The 21,677-nt window shown below is 43.7% G+C and overlaps 1 protein-coding gene across 5 annotated transcripts in view; it reads right to left on the bottom strand.

The window, feature by feature from the left end:
• Positions 1-21,677, bottom strand: part of LOC127658649 (vang-like protein 1) — a 45,131-nt gene that overhangs the window by 15,522 nt on the left and 7,932 nt on the right. The window contains exons 2-5 of one of the 5 annotated variants that reach the window (XM_052148033.1): positions 13,742-13,783; positions 12,430-12,444; positions 12,110-12,327; positions 5,636-5,771 (exon numbers count right to left, since the gene is read on the bottom strand). The exons of 1 other annotated variant lie outside the window; for it this stretch is intronic. In XM_052148033.1, coding sequence (XP_052003993.1) covers positions 5,636-5,771; positions 12,110-12,180 — 207 coding nt within the window. In that variant the 5' untranslated portion in view covers positions 12,181-12,327; positions 12,430-12,444; positions 13,742-13,783. Of the gene's footprint in view, positions 1-5,635; positions 5,772-12,109; positions 13,784-21,677 lie in introns of all 5 variants that reach the window. 3 more of the 5 variants (XM_052148036.1, XM_052148035.1, XM_052148034.1) reach the window with 3 other exon arrangements.

Genomic DNA, 21,677 nt, shown 5'->3' with positions numbered 1-21,677 from the left:
GAGATCACATGGTCAGAGGGTTGCACTAATCTCCAAGAGAGTATACAGTATGTTCTATACTTTGCTAGTAGCATTTATTTTTGTCCCTGACGCCCACAAATAATGTTAATCACAGTTTCTTGCACCAAAAACACCTATGGTATTGTTTTACAAGATAATTTACAAAGATATTTTTAAGGATTTAAAGTGTTATTTAAAGGCAAATCATTGGGGTCCAAAAGTTTCAAGCTCCATAAAGGACATAAAGGCAGCATAAAGGTAATTCATACAAAGAGTGGTTTATCCATGTAATCTGAAGAAACACAATTTGTTTTGCGTGAGAAACAGACCAATATGTAACCAATTCTTCACTATATGCATCTGCAGCCTCCTTGGCTTGCTCATGAGAGATGCTTGTTTACAGTTCCTCGAGCTTGATGTACGTGCATACCTTAATGATGCCTTTATTTACTTTTTGGAACTTGAAAGTGTTGGACCCCCACCGACTTGTGTTGTATAGACAAAAACACATAATATTTCCTTTTAATTCATTTTTTTTTGTGTTCCACAGAAAATGAAAGTTAAAGAGGGCATAAGGGAGAGTAAACAATGAGAGAATTATCATTTTTGGGTGAACTATTCCTTTAAGAATTCTCAGTTATGAATGGCTGTTTGCATGTGAAATATGTGGCAACCATTTCTTCTGGGTTGCATCTTTCAATTACAGTCTCTTTATAACTTATGGGTTGCATCCTTCAAAATAGAGTATTTTTGTTAAGCCATACATTGTGACAGGTTCAGAGTGTATGCAGGTGGAATGCATGAATGCATCTTGTATGAATGGTCCCTATGTTTGTTTCATAAGATGAAGAATTTGATTTGTCATGATCCTCATGTTCGCATTAGATTGAACACAAGCTTTGATTGAACACAAGATTTTTGCGTAGTACTCTATAATTCCTCAAACTGTTGATAGTGACTGCACTATAGCTTTTAAAAAGTATGTCTCGGTTAACTCAATAACTTGAATAAGCTGATTCTTTGTGTGTAGCACTGCCTCTGGTTTAGGGCTGCAGTCTGATCTCATTGTCTGATCTCTGCGGTCTGGTTTCATTTGCCCACAGTCCACATAGCTGAGTGTGCTTCCCCCACTGAAAGAGACAAAAGAAGCACACAGCACAGCAAATAGAGTGTGTGTTTATGTGTGGGTGGGTGGGTTTGGGTGGTTTATGAGGACATTTCTAGTGTCCCAATAATTAAAATTGCTTAAAAAACATACTAAACAATTTTTTTTGAAAATGTAAAAATGCTGAAAGATTTTTGTATTAGGTTTAGGGTTAGGGGATAGAATCTATAGTTTGTACAGTATAAAAATCATTATGTCTATAGAAGTCCACATAAGGATAGCCGCACCAACGTATGTGTGTGTGTGTGTGTGTGTGTGTGTGTGTGTTTTCCTGGACTCGAGTGCAGCTCATTTCCCTCTTACAGACCATAGTCTGAGCTGAGCCATAAAAAGAAAAGCAGGAAGAGAGGGAGTGGTAACCAAATGTGAAAAAATCCAGCTCCTCTCTCCTCTCCACCCTCCATCCTTTTCCTCTCATTTTTTCCAAAATAAAACTGTATAGGTGTTTTGGTCAGGTCTGCAATTTCAAATCAAAATGAATACAGATTATACAACAATTCCTTAAGAATTGAAGGGATAGTTCAGGCATAAATTAAAATTCTGTCATCACTTATTCACCCTTATGTTGTTCCAAACCCATATGACTTTCTTCCTTTTGTGGAACACGAAAGGAGATGTTAGGCAGAATGTTAGTCTCAGTCACCATTCACTTTTCCCGTACAAGGTAGGTAAATAGTGACTAAGAGTTTCACCCTGCCTAACATCCTCTTTTGTGTTTACATGAAAGAATGTAAGTTATATGGGTTTGGATGGAACAACATGAGGGTGAGTAAATCCTAAATACATTTTCATTTTTGGGTGAACTATCCCTTTAACGTGTATTGAACATTCCTTAAATGCTGACTTTGAAATGTTAGAGGCTGCCTTTGTCAGGCAAGCATTCTCTAGTAACTCATTATGAGTTATTACATAGGGCTTTTAGCTTGAATGAGAGGTGTGATTAATCGAGTCAAATGAGTGATGACCACGGCAGAGGCAGTAGGGGTAAGCGAATATGGGGTGTAGGGACTGACCAGGCTCTGATGGGCCCAACAGAGGCATTTGTTTTGCACACACATTTGTCAAGAAACTAACAAAACCACCACAAGCCTTCATTTGATTTGTAAGCAGTGAAAATACATAAAGACCTGAAACATAGGATGATGATCAACTTAATCAGGGGACAAGAACACATTTTTTATTAATACTAAAACAGTATATTTTTATGATTATAACAGAAAATAAACATATTAAACAATTCTTCTATTAATTCAAATGGCTCATTAGCCCAAATCTGGGCTGTTTATGGTTACAAGTGGTTTATAGAAACACGTGCGCATACAGTATATCAGCTATTTTACAATGGCTCATCCAAACATATTTTAGAGCCAGAACTATATGTTTTATTCACATCATTTGGCAACAATAGTAATTTTACTAGCAAAAAGATGGTACAAACAAGCAAAACTGAACATACCCTTTCTTGGCGTAAGTAAATGAGTTGGAAGCTTGCTATTCCAAGTCATACTTTTTATTAACGTCTAAAGTTTCCTCACTGTAGACTACACCTCAGAGGCTCAGGATGAATGACAGGAACAAAAAAGAATATCAGAGCCAACATGATGAAATTACACAGGGAAGAATAGACTTGACAGTCATTCAAGGGCATGCCATTAACCTGTTAGCAGTGCTAGGGGCTGTACTATATTTACTAAGATATTTACACCAAATGTATGCACTAGTGTGTTTTGCTCAGAGGATCCTTGTCTCCGGGTGACTGTGGCAATTACATTTATTTAAATAAATATTAATTTTTTACATAACATAACATAGGCTAAATCTACCTCCCATTTTTTTGCTATAAGAAAAATGTATAGTAGGTATGCCACCACCAGTAATGGTACCATTCAAATAATTAAATTGAGAAAGACAAGATTGTAATATTGAATTTAATACAATAAGTCAGAAAATTACAATCGCCCCATATTATGGGTCAAATGTACCACTTAAAAAATTATATTAACCTACTGTGTCTCAAATATGAGCAAAATAGATTTATAAAAGTAGATTTATCAGCAGATAAGTCAGGGACTTATCTTAAACTAGATAGTTTAATGAAATCATGCTAAGTATGCTATTAAATGATGATTATTTATTTTAACATCATATTTTTTAATAAAATAAAAAATTATTTAATAAAATCACAAGGTTGATTATTTCTCTTGATATTGTGATAATTCGTTTTGATTAACTGCATGCCATATTCATTTTTTGCATGTGGTTTTAATGTTGTGGCTGATTGGTGTATACTGTACACTCACACAAATGAATGTAGACAGACATGAGGTCATATGAAAACTTGGTGTGCCTTTTGCCCCTGAGGGTGAGCCAAGTAGGTCAGAATAACTGAGACTCAGTGGGAAGTACAAAGCAGCATCCCTTCATACAGAAGTCCTTGTGTCATTCCTAGTTTACATATCTGTCCACCCCCCTCGCCAAACACACACTTTCCCCTCAAGATCTGTCGTTCCCATTTTCATAGTCTCTTCATTTAATATTCTATCAACTTACCTGTGCCCTGGTTGCTTCCTGTACATTTGTCTTTATGTAACTCAAGAGCAGCATCAGGGTATATAAGGTAATCTTCTCATTACCAATGTCACATTAAAATAGCTGTAAAGGTCACTCGTTAAAAGCACTATACAGTTTGATACAGCACTCCCTGTTCAATAAGTGATTTTTTCCCATATCAGGCATGTAAACATAAGTATTACTTTTGGAGCCATCTGAATAAAAACATATTACAGTTATTTTCAACTTACTGTGCATCTTTGGCATTTTGTTGATTTAACAGCAAATAGTTCAGCTCACCCTTAAACTGTAAAAACCAATGCATTTACAGTCATGCAATTACAATGGAGCTGTAGCAGGCAGATGGTTTAAAAGCAGAAAAGTGAAGCATGTATTTATTGTTAAAGCACTCCCATATATTCCATACGAGTATGTAAAAATATTTCAGTAGTTCGCAAGTTAATGTAGTCCTGCAATCAGGATAGTGTAAACGAGTTTGGCTTGCTGGATTACTTCCAGAATAGGAGCTGCTCATTGGAGAACACAGAACAATTTGTGTGGGCCCTACTGAGAGACATCCCTAAGTGGAAAGAGATTCAGAGCAGCCTCAAACAGTTCTACTCCAGTATCCCCGCTCTCAGTTTGATTGACGAAACTGTGCTCTTTGAAGAGTGGGCTTGCGCGAAAAACATTGTCACTCGTCACATCACTGAGTGGAACATGAACAAGATGGCCATGTCTGAGAGATGGACAGATGTTTTTCGTGAGCTGGAGAGCAAGACCATCAATTTCAGAGTCTTAGCCAAGGTCGTGGAGTTTGTCGTGAAGTTAATGTAATCCTGCAATGAGGATAGTGTAAACGAGTTTGGCTCGCTGTTCCTGGAGGAGGGCTCGAGACTTGACCCAAGCTCGAATAAGCACACATATTTCCAATTCCTCATTGCACACACAGACAAAATTATTGTCTGTGTAACAGCCGGCCACACATGCAGTACGTCATCAAGAAAATGACTGAAAATGACAGATTTTAGCAAAATAAAGCAAATTACAGTACACTTATTACAGGTTCAGTCCCCCTCAAGTAACGGATAGTTAAGCAAAAATCTCTGTCTCATTCATTACGCTTCCATGCTCACACAACCTGTGCTTTACAGTATACAGCTTCCCAATGAGGCATGGAAATTGGCATTGTCACAATGACTGATGACACAATGTCATCAATGTTTGTATGGCATTTGAATATCCCAAATGGAGAGAAAAGTACCTTTAGTTTTTTTTTAAATGCTGCCTTTCTTTTAACAGCTAGCCATCACAGACCTCGGCCCTCTGTTGCTTTACTCTTATCCTTGTCAGCCTGGACAGAGTGTCAATGCTGGGCATTCTGTGATGGTGTTTTTATTCAATGTGTCGCCTTTTACTTTAATGGCATCCTTATTCCATACATCAAAGGTATTGTATATAGTCTGTCATTCTGCCAAATATCTTCTTTTATGTTCCTTGAAAAAATGAAAGTCAGATGGTTTTGAAACAACACAAAGGTAAGTAAAAAGTAAAGTAAGTAAATCGATCAAAGGCACAATGGTGATAGTTCATGGATCAACCCTTGTTGGTTCGAAACTGCAACCTTTCAGTTACCAGCCACAGATCTTTATCCTCTACACTGTAGTCTCTCACTCTTCCCACTTTATTTTAAATTCAGAGAGTGTGACTTAATTTGTTGTTATTCATTCTCTATAGCTCTAAATGCTTTATGATCCACAACAGTGCAGCAAATCAAGTGTATTAATACTCAATCTCTGACACCCACTCTCATGGTTGCTCTACTTTCTCACTTATACACATTAAACTCTCTCCCCACATTTACTTTCAATAACTCGTTCACTAATTTACACATAGGCCTATGTTCACATGTTCACTCACCTGGGCGTCTGTAGGGGCGGAGCTCTGATCTGGTTGCTGTGGCTGGGCTGACGATGCACTTATGATGACATTTTTGTCTGAGCGGCTGCTGCTGTCTCGGCTGTGCGATTTGTGCCGATCCCTGCTGCTGCGATCACTGCATGACAAAGACACACTCAATGACAGAAGTGAAGGAAATGCTGTCACCATGACAATCAGAGAGGAGCCACAAAGTCAGACTAATGACAAGATAACTACTGCCATCACTCTTCTTCTCATCCTCCTTCTCTGACTTTCCTCTTTCGCTTTTGCACATGCCCTCGCTGGAGCATCTGGTGCAAACTGGGTTAGATGCAGTCAGCTGTGACAACCCTAATCCAAGCAGAGCTTTCTCTCTCTCTCTCTCTCTCTCTCTCTCTCTCTCTCTCTCTCTCTCTCTCGCTCTCACTCTTTTCTGTCTTTTTCATTTCCCCCATAGCTAATGTCTGGTAAGCCTTAGGATAAAACAAAACAGATAAACACAAACAAATACAGTATTAATGCACACAGACACACATTCTATCAATCAGTGTATGAGAGACGCCCTGCTCTGTGTAATTCTTGACATCAGCAAACAAGTCTCTTGCAAACATCTGCACAGATAGTCTATTACACTTCCATGTTCACACGTCTGTTTTAAAATCAGGTTTCTCACACCGATCAATCTCCATGACCTTTCCTTGACCTTTCCAGGTCATTCATGATTACTAGTTGAGGCTACTAGAGAATGCTGGGATGGGTTTCCATTTGTATGTCAGGTACCAAACTATCAAAAGTTTGACTGTACGTAAATACTTACAAAATGTAACATCTATACAATAAAATATTTTAGAATGGAGCAAAACAAGAGAAGTATATGTGTTCATGAAAATAAATTTCCATGACTCTTCCATGTTATTTTACAATTCCCTGATATTTCCAGTGGGATATGACCGTGGGAACACTTTACAATATACAGCTTTTACATTGAGGCATGTATACAACATTGTTTCAGTGACCAAGAACCAAATATACTGGTGCATCTGTCATTTCAATTTGCCAACTGAAGATGGAAAAAAAAAACTATACTTTGCAAAAGTGTCTCTCTTATCATATTAGATCAGTGAACATAAATGGAGAGGGTGCATTAAAAGGATTACACTCTTTGTAACACAATGTTCAGGGTTGACTGTAATAATAATGTGACATTATTGAAAAAACTGACAAAAATAACCTAAAAAAACCAAAATGCTAAACTTTGGGAAAAGTAGTCTTTGATAATGTTTAAAGGGGTCATGACATGAGAAACCAAATTTGCCTTGATCTTTTGGTATATAAGAGGTCTTTGTATCATTAAAACATCCTGCAAGTTTAATATTTTAAGACGTCCTCCCCATTCTAAACGAATCATTTATTTAATCAAGCTCAAAATACAGCTCGTTCTGGATTCATGGTTAGAAGTGACGTGACGGTTAGAAGTGACGTACCAGCGTTTGCATATGACCGCCTCCAGCACAAGATAACTACGCTTTAAGCGCAAGACAACTACGCTCATTTCAGTATCGCCGTCGCCTCACAAGTGTTCAGTCGATGGACAGCGAGCTCTGACAGAGACTACTTGTGCACAGGAAAATTACGATGCCACACAGATGTGCTGTTCCTGGCTGTGGTCAAACAAAACCTCTGAATAAGCTGCCGAAAGATCCAGACGTCAGGGAAAAATGAATGCAGTTTATTTTTTGCGGACGTCCCAGTCACGGCAGTGTTAACTTAAGCGTTTGTTCTGTACATTTTAAGGATGACTGTTTTGAGAACAAATCTCAATATGATGCTGGCTTTGCCAGAAAACTGTTGCTCAAAGATAAGTCCGTGCCGACTATTCTGGGAACAACGACGACGCAAACTGTAAGTAATCTATTTTAAACTTTAAACTACTTTTTAAAGCGCAATTTCATTCATTATGAATAATCACAGTGTTTTTACTTAGTTTACTTGCATATTGTTCTGGCTGGGAGCGTCAATAATTGATACATAGGCACTGACGTTAGCCAATCATAACAGTGGGCGTTAACACTGAAGTCTTAAATGGAAAACGCCCCCAAAACAGACTGTTTGAATCAGAGGATGAGAAACAGGGTGGGAAAACGTCATAAATCACTAGATTTTAAAAGTTTTTCTTAAAAAAAAATATATTAATACTATAATTGCACCTAAGGGAACATAATAATACAATAAAAAAACCCATGTCATGACCCCTTTAAATATATATCTAAGTCCAGAACTTGACAAAATCTAGAAATCATCTTCTATTCAAACAGTGATGAAGAAGTAGCTCTCTGCAGCCACCTAGTGTTTATACTTGGAATTTCATCTGGTTTTCAAATACTTTTATATTTTCTTAAATGTACACCACAGTTTGAAAGCTTTCAAATGGTATAAGATTTATCATACAGTTCAAGGTCACAAAAATAAGGTTTAAATACCCCAAAACCCACTCAAAATGCAAAACTCTAGTCCTTTTACATGATTGAAGTTAGAGTTGTTCTTTCATAGCAATCAATTTTGACCAGGAACAACTGTAATGTGATTCAATATTGAACAAGGCATTAGGGTTAAGGCATCAATTCCAATACAACCCTTTTGTTTTAAAAAGCTCCATGTCCTTTAACAGCTACTCATCACTGAACCTGGCCCCCTGTTGCTTTATATTAATCTTTGTCAGTTTGTGCAGATTGGGAATGCTCCGGGCATCTTGCCCCACGTAATCATTTCCTATATTATGTTTTTTTTTTCCTCCCAGAAATAACAGTTTCCTGAGAATGAATTACAGGTTCAGACACTTAATTAACTAACAGTTAAAGGTATAGTTCACCCAAAAATGAAAATTCTCTCATCATTTACTCACCCGATATCCCAGGTATGTATGACTTTCTTTCCTCACCAGGACACATTTGAAGAAAATATAAACATATCTCAGCTCATTAGGTCCTTAAAATGCAAGTGGATGATCCGACTTTTGAAGCTCCAAGAAAGCATGATCATCATCCATAGAAATCATATGTTAAATAAATGTCTCTAAAGTAAAACGATCACTTTTGGTGCAAAAAATAGATAAATGTAGGTACATTTGAACTCTAATACAACGCTTCCGGTAAGCTTCATGAGAGGGTGGAGTTCCCGCAGTCTCTCATGTGTTGCATTCGCGTTACAATATGACGGATGCAATCTCACGTTCCCCTGTTGGTTGAGACATCCAGGATGAGCACACAAACACACCATTCTGAGTAAAGAAACATATAAATAGAGATCTAAACAAAAACCATTGGAGCTACTGTACAGCATTCCTCCTACTCACTTGTAAACAGCGCTGCTCTTCCATGTGTGTCGCACTTGGAACTTGCCAAAACTACTGCATCACAAGCGCATACCAATGCTGACTGGAAGCAATTATTAAGAGTTAAAAAAGTACTTAAATATTGCATTTTTTCACACCAAAAGCGATTGTATCCCTTTAGAAGACATTAATTTAACAGCTGGACTGTATGGATGATGTTTATGCTGACTATCTGTGATTTTTGGAGCTTCAAAAGTCAGCTCAACATCCACTAGCAATTAAGGACCTACAGAGCTGAGATATTTTTTTAATGTTTCTTCAAATCTGTTCTGGTGAAGATGGAAAGTCATACATACCTGGGATATCATGACGATGAGTAAATGATGAGAGAATTTTCATATTTGGGTGAGCTATCTCTCTAAGGGCATAATTAGTGATAGTTTATGGATCAACCCGTGTGGGTTCGAACTTGCAACCTTTTAATTACCAGACCAGATCTTTAACCACTAGACCACACCTCAATCTTTTGCTCTTCTCTCTTCTTTCATCTTCTAAAAATGCATTTAAATCATACATATTTACTTAGCTTTTGACCATGCAAAATGGCATGTTACTGAATTTTTTTATATTCCCAACGAATAATAAAAACAAAATCTATATATGTAGTGTACACATACAGTATATAGTTTCTCCTAATTCAATCAATTAATTAATAAATAGATTTCTCAACAGTGCAGGCACACACAATTCTGTGTGTATGCCCGTATTCTAAATACCTTGCAGGGAGCATAGGACTGTAATTAGATTGTAGTTGTGATAACTGGGTGTTCATGTTGATGGGTTTCAAGATGGAAAAGGCAGTATGATACCCTGAAGCTAAACACTGAGGTGTTCACACCAATGTTCCCTCTAATTTTTGTTCTTGCTGAGCAAAACTTATTTCTATTGGACAGACCATTCAGCCAAAAAAGCAAAAACCCTCAAAGTACCAGACTGACTTGAGCAATGTTTTCTGTGCCATTCTTAACAAAGATATTCTATGGAAATAAGCAATAAACAAAACGCAAAACGTTAATTTCTTAGAAGCCAATCTCAGTCCTGTTCTAGGATGTGGGCATTGTTTCGTGAAACAAATACAGTATTAATGCACACAGGCACACCATGAATGACCAATAGAAAATATCAAAATAAAGGAATGAGAGATGTAAAAGTAAAACAGTAAGAAAGTTTGACATCCAAACCAAGAGAAAGAGGAACTATATTTTCGGCTTTCTCAGTGAAGCCACTTATATTCTCTGCTTTCAATCTGGAATTCCAGAGGTCTGTGTGGGCATTTCACTGGAGTTGTTATCGGAAACCTAACAGTAGCGGAGCTCAATAAATAACTTCCTAATTACAGTGGGTGGGGTCAGCACCGTCCAATAGCATTAAAGCATATTATAATGTGTTGACAAGGAGAGCTTTGAGAGCATGTGCAATCTTTGGCTCAGATCGCAACACCAAAATCCAGAATCCAATCCAAAAGAGTGAAAAGTTTCATAAGCATAAGTGATCAAATACTTACACAGGTGCACAGAACCTGAAACAAATGTGTACAAAAGAGGACAAACATAACACAAACCACGAAATTGCAATCACAGCAAAAGACTATTTAGTAACTTGAGACAGCAGAAATGAAGACCAAATGGCCGCTAACATCATCAAAGTCATGCCAAACAAATGTCCAAAAACTTGTGTTCTTTTGGGGTAGATAGAGAGAGAGGGCATTTTATCAGCTCAAAGACACAACCTACACCATACATTTCTCTGTACATATTTTGGATCAGACGTTAAACTGAAAGACACCAAATCTGGTGAAACTCTAATGAGCCTGACTCGTGTTAAAGGTGCAGTATGTTAGATTCAGAAACTCTTGTTATTAATGACACTTGTGGCCATTAAGTGAACTGCAGCCATCTACCTGTTGCTCGCGCTCATGCACACAATGACAAAATGAACAGAGAGACTGAATGTGATCCACTGGCATCTTACTACTGAACTATACCAGACAGTTTACTGTTGCACTACACTGTTATGTTGCACTATTGTATGTTTTGTATGTCATATCTTGTACTACGATCAAGAAACCAGCGTATTTGCTTACATTTATCCTGTATACCTGACTATTAGTATAAAGATTGTTGAAATTATTTGAAAGTTACGAAGCAAGGTAGCTTCCAATTCATCAGCATTAGCAATAAGATCAAGTTATCTAACATTACATAGATCAATCCTCATGGCACTATATTTCACATGCTTTGCAGTTATGTAAGCTTATCTGTGCAATAAGAAGAATGCCAATTCAGGGTCGGTTTTGATCCCCAAAACCAAACAAATGTCCCTCCAGTAATCAAATGCCCTGCCAATGTTAACTTTTCTTTTCGCTCGACCATAATCACATTCCCGCTTAGCTAGATGTGATTCAGTAGAAGACTCTCAGGAACGCACATAAACATCACATCCTTTAGATTTTCCTGGCAAAACTGACCCGCTCCCTTCGCAGGAATATCAGTCTACAGGCTTTAATAGGAAACCTTGTAATTCCAGGAGTGCTCAGTTTTTAAGTTGCATTACAAGCCATTCACCCATTGGAAAAAAAGGCAAATATTACATGAAAATGGTTACATACTGCACCTTTAATGAGACTGTCAGGTTAAAGAAATGTTTCTTTAGGTTCAAAAAAAGTTAAGATCTATTGACAGATTCTGTGGCATGCTGTCGATTACCGCAGAAACATTTTATTCAACCCTCAGTTTGTTAAAGCAAACACACATATGTTTATAGTAATGTACTTACAATGCTATCAGTTAACACATATTTTTTTTTTTTTTAGCTTTAACCGGGAACATTCTTTTAATCAATAATGACAATGATTAACTTTTCAAGTAAGAATTAGTAACCATTAGAGGCAATTTCTCAATTAATTAATAATCCAAACACCAATGAGCAACAGACTCAATTCACAGTCAAAGTAACAATTATATTAACATAATTAAACTTCTAAATAAATGCAGATTTGGTTCATAAGGTTAATATACATTTTCAGAATGGATAAAATACTGTTCTCAGAGTAATATGAGAGAGAAAGAGAGAGAGTCCTTTACCTCTGTTTGTTTGATCCCCGTGATCTGTTGGAGTGGTGGGAATAACCAGAGTGGATGGACTCCGTATCCATAGCAATGCTGTCTGTCCTGTGATTGATTTAACGCCGAGGAGGGAGGAATGTAGAAACAGTAAAAGTGCAGACGATAATCAGGAAATACATGAAGCTGTGTGAGATGAAAGGATCAATTCTGGGGCCTTTTAGTTATCAAGCATTAACCTAAGGAGAAAGAAAGAGTAATGTCAGTTGGTAAAAATAACTGCAATTTCCTAATAAAGTCAATGATTACAGTTAGCTTTAGTTTACTTATTTCACACTTACTGCATGATAGCATCCCTAAAAAAAAAACAAAAAAAAAGAAATGTAACGTTAAACACATCTAAAGTACATTTCTTGCAGAATTCACAGTTGTTGCTCTCTAAGCAATGCTGCTAAAGCCCAACCCCACAGGCCACATTTGGAAAGTCTCTTTCCATTCTCTCACATGTAAAAATAAGCAATCCCAGAATGAACTCTATATACAAAAGAAACAAACAAAAAAGCATTATAAATCAAGCATGACAGTAAGCATAGTAAGCTCCCTTTGATTAAGAAAGACTTACTAAAAAAAACAGAATCAAGGGTTTACTGCAGCAATGCTTAGAAAACTGAAGCACGCTGACGGCATCAAGGTGTTCAACCCATTCAACCAGTTTCTCTATTCCTCAACCTTAGCCAGTTCAAGAATCAAGCTGACAAATACCAGTAATTCATTACTACTCCACCCTACTACACCCATACTACAAATTCTCCAGTTTTTTCCTAAGCTAGTTGACTGTTGAGTGACATTGCAGACTGCTACACCTAGCACACTTACGGAGAAGTTGTTCATCATTCTTCGTTCAGAGGTAAAAGCAGTTTGAAACAGCTGAGCTATACGTGGCCATAATATGTGCCTAATATGCCATAATATGGGTTTATAGAAAGTGTGAATGGGCAGAATACAGACAAAAGAATGACTATTTCGTTAGCATATGGCACACGAGTGAAGTAGCATATCAAACAACATACACAGTGAATGGGCACTTTAGAGTATTTGAGTAGATTTTATTCCTTTTGTACACTAATTAAGCAAAAAACTGCATGACATGGTCTTGAAAAATGTCTCTACACAACTGATTGTAAAGATTCGCACCAGCTTGCAAATTAATCTGCACAGGGGTGTTCATGGTGACTGATTTTAACTGAATGAGCAGGAATCAGCTGTCGGCCTCAAAGTAGGTGGAGCTCCAGGTCACACTGATGATGTGGACCAATTGCAGTAGGTTGTTTTGCAGCCGGAAATAAGTTTTCCTATAAGTTTGCCATGGCGAACTGTTACGAACCACCGAAACAAAATGAAAATCAGATTTTGTTCTAAATGACGAAACACCCGTCCGTTCTTTGATTTCGTCTGATCGGTTGGTCAGCAAGCGGAGTCACTGTGATGCGACTTGAAAAAATACAAGCTGCAGACAAATATGTAAAGCTTCTGAAGTGTGAAATTTCAACAGCACTGATGGCATGAAATGGAATAGAAAAATAAACAAACAAAAAAAAAATTCAAGCAGGTTTATCAAACATTCAAAAACATATAGTCCTGCCTCAAACTCACCATTGGTTGAACCAGTGTTGCACTGCCAGGCTGGTCGGGATGCTTAAACAAAAAGAGCAATGTTTTAAAAGTGCCACCATGTTTAAAATTTTTAATGATAAAAATTATTAAATGATAAACAATTTAGCTTGAAAGAAATATTCTGGAGAATATGTAAGACTTTGAACCTCAAGACTGTCATCAAAGAGGCTTACAATCAACGGTATGTGTGCCAAGGCTCCATAATAAAATACTTTTCCAGCACATGCCATGCATTGATTTATCCGCTTGTAAATTAATAATTTGAAGAAAAACATATTCTCTAGTGCCACCTGTCATCTCAAAGGAAGCAACCAACACATCAACACACTCACAAAGCCCCCTTTGCAGAATTAAATTCTGCAAATATATTCTCTTTTACCCATCACACACATGTTTTGGGGACTGCATTTATTTTGTGCATTCACAAATTATCCAGCAGGATGTTTGTAATGATTAGAATTAGTAAGGTTAAGTGATTTATGCACCACTAGCAAAAAAAAAAAAGAAAGTCTGGATGGACCAATCAAGAATTCTGTACATTTCATTTAGGCATTCAGCAAATCCTTTTGTAATCACAAGTATAAAATTAAACGTTTGGTTACGTATGTAACCTCCGTTCCCCGAGGGAGGGAATGACACGTTGTGTCGGAGAAGCGACACTAGGGGTCTCTCTTGAGCGCCGATATTCACCTCTGATCTTATTGAAAAGGGCCAATGGGAGTTGGCAGTCGGTATTTGCATATCCCGCCCCCGGACATACGGGTATTTAAGCGGCGCAAATACGGGAGTTCATTCAGGATTTTTCTGAGGAGCCGGAAATGGTCCGGCCACAACAGTGGCTCGGTTCAGTGACATGGCGGAGGAAAGACACAGCGTGTCGTTCCCTCCCTCGGGAACGGAGGTTACATACGTAACCAAACGTTCCCCTTCTGTCGCTCTCTCCACGTTGTGTCGGAGAAGTGACACTAGGGGACCCATTCCAATCTTGCCATGCGCTGAACCTTGTACGTGGACCGCCGATACAGAGGCGGGCAGGGATTTCATCCAGTGCCACGCATCGTCTGTACCTGGCTGCACGTACCCTTCCCCAATGCCCCATAAGAACATCGGAGTCCTTCTAGTTACCCTGGGAGGGGAACAAGGCGATGTTTGCCAACATGGGAACGGGCCAGCCTGGCTGGGCCTCTTTTCTCTCTATGTTCTTCTCGCATAGAGCAATCACGGCCGGGGCCCTTACACGCATATAGGGAAGGGAGTCTTACCCAGACCCTGCGGAGACCACACCTGCCCTTTTTCTTGGGGAGGAAAAGTGGTAGACACGTCACACGGCCGTCTTAGGGCTCATGTGGAAAGTATGGTGCGGTGGTAGATCCAGCCTTGAAAGGGGGGAGTTGCTACAGCACGGCGACCGAGGCAGCTGTAACTGCCTAAGGGAGACACGGGGATCCGCTCGTAAGGGGACAGAACCGTGGAATTACACACAGGGGGAGTCCGAACAGGAGGCCTTCTTATTTTACCTGTGTAGCCTCTATACCAGTACGGGGTGGCCATCAGGGTACCCGCAGTGGCTTGGGTCGGCGAGTTCCTCCGCTGAACCGCGGACCCGGAGGGCTGGGGAGGAATCGACCAGGGGCCTGACTTGGAGTGGGGCGCCCTGGGAAGAAGGCGCACTACTTTACCTTGACGTCAGGAAAAGGGTGTTGGGCGCAAGCGATCCACCCGGCCGGTCGGTCTACGTGTTACCGAGTTCTATGGGCTCGGACCTGAGAAAACACGAGACGCAACCGACTCAACGCGGAGGTTGTAAAACCTCGAAGGTGTTGGGTGTTGCCCAACCTGCGGCTCTACAGATGTCTGCTAGGGAGGTGCCCTTGGCCAGTGCCCACAAGGACGCAACACCCCTTGTTGAGTGAGCTCGGACCCGTAAGGGTAGGGGCACGGCCTGGGTGTGATAAGCCAGTGTGATGGCATCGACAACCCAGTGGGCGAGCCTCTGTTTGGAGACGGCATTCCCTTTCTGCCATCCCCCAAAGCAGACAAAGAGCTGCTCAGAGCGTCTGGTGCTCTGTGTGCGGTCCAGGTAAATGCGCAGGGCGCGCACTGGACACAGCAACGAAAGGGCTGGGTCTGCCTCCTCCCGGGGCAGCGCTTGCAGGTTCACTACCTGATCTCGGAATGGTGTGGTAGGAACCTTGGGCACATAGCCCGGTCGCAGTCTTAGGATCACAGACGTATCTGCCAGACCGAACTCCAGGCAAGTGTCGCTGACAGAGAACGCTTGCAGGTCCCCGACCCTCTTAATGGAGGCGAGTGCGATCAGCAGGGCCGTCTTAAGAGAGAGGGCCCTGAGTCCAACTGATTCGAGCGGCTCGAAGGGAGGTCTCTGGAGTCCTGCCAAGACTACCGAGAGATCCCAGGAAGGAACTAGGCCTGGCCGGGAGGGATTCAACCTCCGGGCGCCTCTCAGGAACCTGAGGATCAGGTCGTGCTTACCCAAAGACTTGCCGTCTACAGGATCGTGGTGGGCGGCGATAGCGGCAACATACACCTTGAGGGTGGATGGGGACAGCCTCCTGTCCAGCCTCTCCTGTAGGAACAGAAGCACTGACCTAATCGCGCATCTCTGTGGGTCTTCGGCTCGGGAAGAACACCAATCTGCGAACAAGCGCCACTTTAGGGCGTAAAGGTGCCTGGTAGAGGGGGCTCTGGCTTGGTTGATGGTATTCACAACTGTCGCCGGTAAGCCGGCTAGCTCTTCCGCGTCCCGTCCAGGGACCAGACGTGGAGGTTCCAGAGGTCTGGGCGCGGGTGCCAGAGCGTGCCCCGTCCCTGAGAGAGGAGGTCCTTTCTCAGGGGAATTCGCCAGGGAGGAGCTGTCGCGAGGAGCCTGAGTTCCGAGAACCAAGTCCGAGTGGGCCAGTAGGGGGCCACCAATGTGACTTGCTCCTCGTCCTTCCTGACCTTGCACAGCACCGGTGCAAGAAGGCTCACTGGGGGAAATGCGTACTTGCGCAGCCCCGAGGGCCAGCTGTGTGCCAGCGCGTCAGTCCCGAGGGGAGCCTCTGTTAGGGCGTACCAGAGCGGGCAGTGGGAGGTTTCCTGGGCAGCGAACAGGTCTACCTGGGCCTTGCCAAATCGTTCCCAAATCAGCTGGACCGACTGGGGGGTGAAGCCTCCACTCCCCGCCGGGCAGGCATTGTCGTGATAGCGCGTCCGCTACGACGTTGAGCTTGCCGGGGATGTGACTTGAGTCGCTGCTGGCTCCATAGGAGGAGACGGCGGGCGAGTTGTGACATGTGGCGGAAGCGTACGCCGCCTTGGCGATTTATGTACGCCACCACCGTGGTGCTGTCCGATCTCACGAGGACATGTTTGTCCCGAACTAACGGGAGGAACTTCCTGAGAGCAAGAAGGACAGTCAGCAACTCCAGGCAATTGATGTGCCAACGCAGCGGGGCCCCTTTCCAATGGCCCGCTGCTGCGTGCCCGCTGCACACGGCACCCCACCCGGACCGGGAGGCATCGGTTGTGACCAGGACGCGTCGGGACACCTGCTGCAAGGGCACTCCTGCCCGTAAAAAGCAGAGGTCTGTCCAGGGTCGGAGTGTTTTGAGGCAGGCGGGGGTGATCCTTACCCGATGCGTGTCGCGGTGCCATGCTTGTCTCGGGACTCGAGTCTGGAGCCAGTGCTGGAGTGGTCTCATATGCATCAACCCCAGTGGCGCGACTGCCGCGGAGGACGCCATATGCCCCAGGAGCCTCTGGAAAAGTTTTAGAGGGACCACTGTGCCTGGCTTGAAGAAAGCGAGGCAGTCCAGCACCGACTGAGCACGCTCGCTCGTGAGACGTGCTGTCATTGAGACTGAGTCTAACTCCAACCCGAGAAAAGAGATGCTCTGAACCGGAGTGAGATTGCTCTTTTCCCAGTTGACCTGAAGCCCCAAGCGGCTGAGGTGCCGGAGCACCTGGTCTCTGTGTGTGCATAGTAACTCTCGAGAGTGTGCTAGGATGAGCCAGTCGTCGAGGTAGTTGAGAATGCGGATGCCGGCTACTCGTAGCGGGGCAAGGGCCGCCTCTGCGACTTTCGTGAAGACGCGAGGGGACAGAGACAGGCCGAAGGGGAGGACTTTGTACTGAAACGCCTGGCCGTCGAACGCGAACCGTAGGAAGGGTCGGTGTCGTGGCAAAATTGAGACGTGGAAGTACGTGTCCTTCAGGTCCACCGCTGCGAACCAAACTAGATGCTGAACGCCAGCCAGAATATTTCTCTGCGTAAGCATTTTGAACGGGAGTTTTAACAAGGCCCGATTGAAAACTCGCAAGTCCAGGATTGGTCGTAAGCCGCCGCCTTTCTTGGGTACAATGAAGTAAGGGCTGTAGAAACCCTTCCTCATTTCGGTTGGAGGGACGGGCTCTACCGCGCCCTTGGCTAAGAGGGTCGCAATTTCTGTGCGCAGGGAACTGGCGTGCTCGCCGTGTACTGCGGAAAAGCGGATGCCCCTGAAGGGGGGCGGGAGCCGGGCAAACTGAATTGCGTAACCGAGTCGAATGGTCCGGTGCAGCCAGCGCGATGCGTTGGGAAGCGAAAGCCACGCTTCCCAGCTCTGCGCTAGGGGCACCAAAGGGACGAGTATTTTGGACGTACCCGGCGGGGCCTCGCAGCGGGGCGGAACAGGTAATGCAGCGTCGGGCGGCTTCGTTGCGGCCTGAGGCTGAGGTGCTGAGAATAGACTCAAAGCACTTACCTTGCTCCGTGCGCCCGGCAGGGGGCGGGTTCTTGACTGAGGAGGAGGTCTGATGTTGGCGTCCTCTGGACTCATCTGAACCGGCCAGCCGGGGGACAGTCGTGGGCAGGCGGAAGGCGGGATCGCCGCGTCCGGTGTACCGGGACTGTTGTGATCTGAAAGCACATTGCTGTGAGAACGGCATTTGCGGGCCAGGTGACCCAGAGGCAAAGGAAATAGCTCTTTTATTGAGAATGTGGGTACCACAGCCCCCGTCAGGGGGTGTGGCAAATGAAAAAACAAAGGATTCTCCTCCCGGCCCTCCACCGGGGGACGGAGCGGTCTTACCACCTCCGGAGCTAACGTCTTCGGCTCTGGGTCGGCTGTCTCAGGAACGCTTGGGAGCCTTCCGGGTCCTGGAGGGGGTTCGTGAGACAGGGGGCGTGCGCCGCCTGCGGAGTACTCGACGCTGGGGCTGAGAGCTGGGCCCGGGTTGAGGCGGAGCAGGAGCTGGTTTCCTCGCAGGGGGACGCCCTCGGCGGGCAGACGGGGCAGGGCCCGTAGCGGCAGGTCTGCGGCGGGGCATGATGTGCTGAAATGGCCTCCGTCTGCTTCTTCACCGCGGAGAACTGTTGGGCGAAGTCCTCGACGGTGTCACCGAAAAGGCCAATCTGGGAGACAGATGCGTCCAGGAAGCGGTTTTTGTCAGCCTCACGCATCTCGACCAGGTTGAGCCAAAGATGGCGTTCCTGGACCACTAGGGTGGCCATCGTCTGTCCGAGTGCCTGCGCTGTGGCCTTCGTCGCTCTCAGGGCGAGGTCGGTCGCTGAGCGCAGTTCCTGCAGCACATCAGGATCAGGTCCACCCCCGTGCATGTTTCTGAGAGCTTTGGCCTGGTGGACTTGCAGGAGGGCCATTGCATGCAGGGCGGAGGCAGCGCGTCCAGCCGTAGTGTAGGCCTTCGCGTTAAGCGAGGATGTTGTCCTACAGGGCTTGGATGGGAGTACGGGGCAACCCCGCCAGGAGGTATGGCTACCGGGGCATAGATGGTGCGCAACTGCCCTATCAACCTGGGGAATCGCGTCGTACCCGTGGCGCTCTCCACCATCGAGGGTGGAGAGAGTGGAGCGGGTGGCACCTAGACGAGCGTAGAGCGGGGCTCTCCACGTAGACGTCAGCTCATCATGCACCTCCGGGAAGAAAGGGACCAGGGGGATGCGAGGCCGCGAACGGCGTGCTGCCCCCAGGAACCAATCATCCAACCGAGAAGGCTGTGGGGAGGATGGAGGGTTCCAGTCCAACCCCATGCTCAAGGCGGCCCGGGCAAGCATGTCGGACATCTGAGCGTCGGCCTCAGCCTGGGCCTGCTGGCCCGAAGGCGGCAGTCCAGGGGAGTCCTCAGCATCAGACACCGCACTCTCCGATGCAGCGGCGAGCTCATCTGCTTCGGACTTGGGAGGATAGACAGCCGGGCCGTGAGGCGAGCCGCTATCGCCGCGAGCGTGGACGGAGACCAGCGAGCGTGTCGGGAACGGGAGGTTCGCGGGGGCTACCCGGCGAAACTGCACCCGCTGCCGCCCCAAATCGCCCCCAGCGCCAACCGCACCGTCCTTAATCCCGTGGGAAGAAGGAGCAATGCGGGTGCAGCTGGGGTGGCTTGCTTTCTGTTGAAAGCGAGCCGCGACCGCAACGTGGTCATGGTCATGTTCTCGCAGTGAGAACATGAACCATCCACAAACGCCGCCTTGGTGTGATCGCGGCCCAAACACACGAGACAGCGCCTGTGGCCGTCTGAAGCAGAGAGCACTCTACCGCATCCAGGAACGACACAGGGGCGGAAAGGCTTCTTGAAAAAGACGCGTCCTTAAAAGGACGTTCAACGCCGCTGTGTTTGCTCTTTTAGAGAAAATTACTCTTTTAGTAAAAAACTCTTTTAATACACAGTGTGTGTGTGTGTACGTGTCTGCGCTGTCGAAGTGCTCAGGGGCAACAGTGCACGCCGTGCACTGAGAAGGAGAAAGCCGCTGTTGTGCGCCGTCAAGATCCAACAGCATGCAGATCATCAGAGGAAAACAGGAACGTTTAAGTGGCGTGTAACTCGCAGCAAACTGCAGACAGACCATCGGCTCCGAAAAAATTTTCTGAATGATCTCCCGTATTTGCGCCGCTTAAATACCCGTATGTCCAGGGGCGGGATATGCAAATACCGACTGCCAACTCCCATTGGCCCTTTTCAATAAGATCAGAGGTGAATATCGGCGCTCAAGAGAGACCCCTAGTGTCGCTTCTCCGACACAACGTGGAGAGAGCGACAGAAGGGGAACATTCTTTACTATTGTGTGAATTTTTTCCTTTAATTGGTCAATTGTCATAATTACTATTTTGTTGTAGAATATCAGCAGAGAATACCTTCAGGGGTGGGTTTTTACAATTTCTGAGGTCCCAAGCAACCGACCAACCCATGTTGAATAAAATTGACTTTAAATCATAATAGTAAATTCATCCTATCAGCCATCGTTGCCATGTCCATTCAAAACGTTTAATGAAATAGAAATCTAGTTAAAGATAATGAATGCTTGTTTTCCAATTTTTCCACAAAACAGTGCAAAAAATTTTACAAAACTTTTTTCTTCTTCTTTTTTAATGAATAGGGTATGCAAAACCTACCGCTTCACTCAATAACATTTCAGAATTGAGTTGTTATTTATTATTATTATAAGCCATCAATTATTTATTAATGTTCAGATTGTCATTACTATACAACAGTATTATTATTATTATTATTTTGAGGATTTGTTGTATACAATAGTAATATACTGTAAATCTGTCATATCTTTAATTTCACCTTATATTCTAATGCTGCAGTGTATATTGTTCACCATGTTGCAGAAGGCTGTATTTTTTGTAAGCATCGTATGCAACATTCAAAGCAGTATTGTAACAGCAATCAAGACATGGCGGCCCCTCAGCACACTAGAGCAGAAGTTAAAAAAACACTGACGTTTATCAATCGCTTTGCTTTGTGCAGAACAATCTGGAATACTGCTAAACAATGAAACAACCTCTTAGCAACCTGAAATTGTTCAGAATGTTACATCTTTGTGACACCTGCACTAAAAACAATAGATGCAGCACAACGAATGAAACAGAACAGATGTGTCTTGACATGCGTTTTGAGACCTGAAGTTAAT

Source organism: Xyrauchen texanus, chromosome 18, assembly GCF_025860055.1.
Source record: "Xyrauchen texanus isolate HMW12.3.18 chromosome 18, RBS_HiC_50CHRs, whole genome shotgun sequence".
NCBI lineage: Eukaryota > Metazoa > Chordata > Actinopteri > Cypriniformes > Catostomidae > Xyrauchen > Xyrauchen texanus.
Note: the sequence above shows the minus strand (reverse complement) of the source record. Positions and strands in the feature narration are given on the sequence as shown.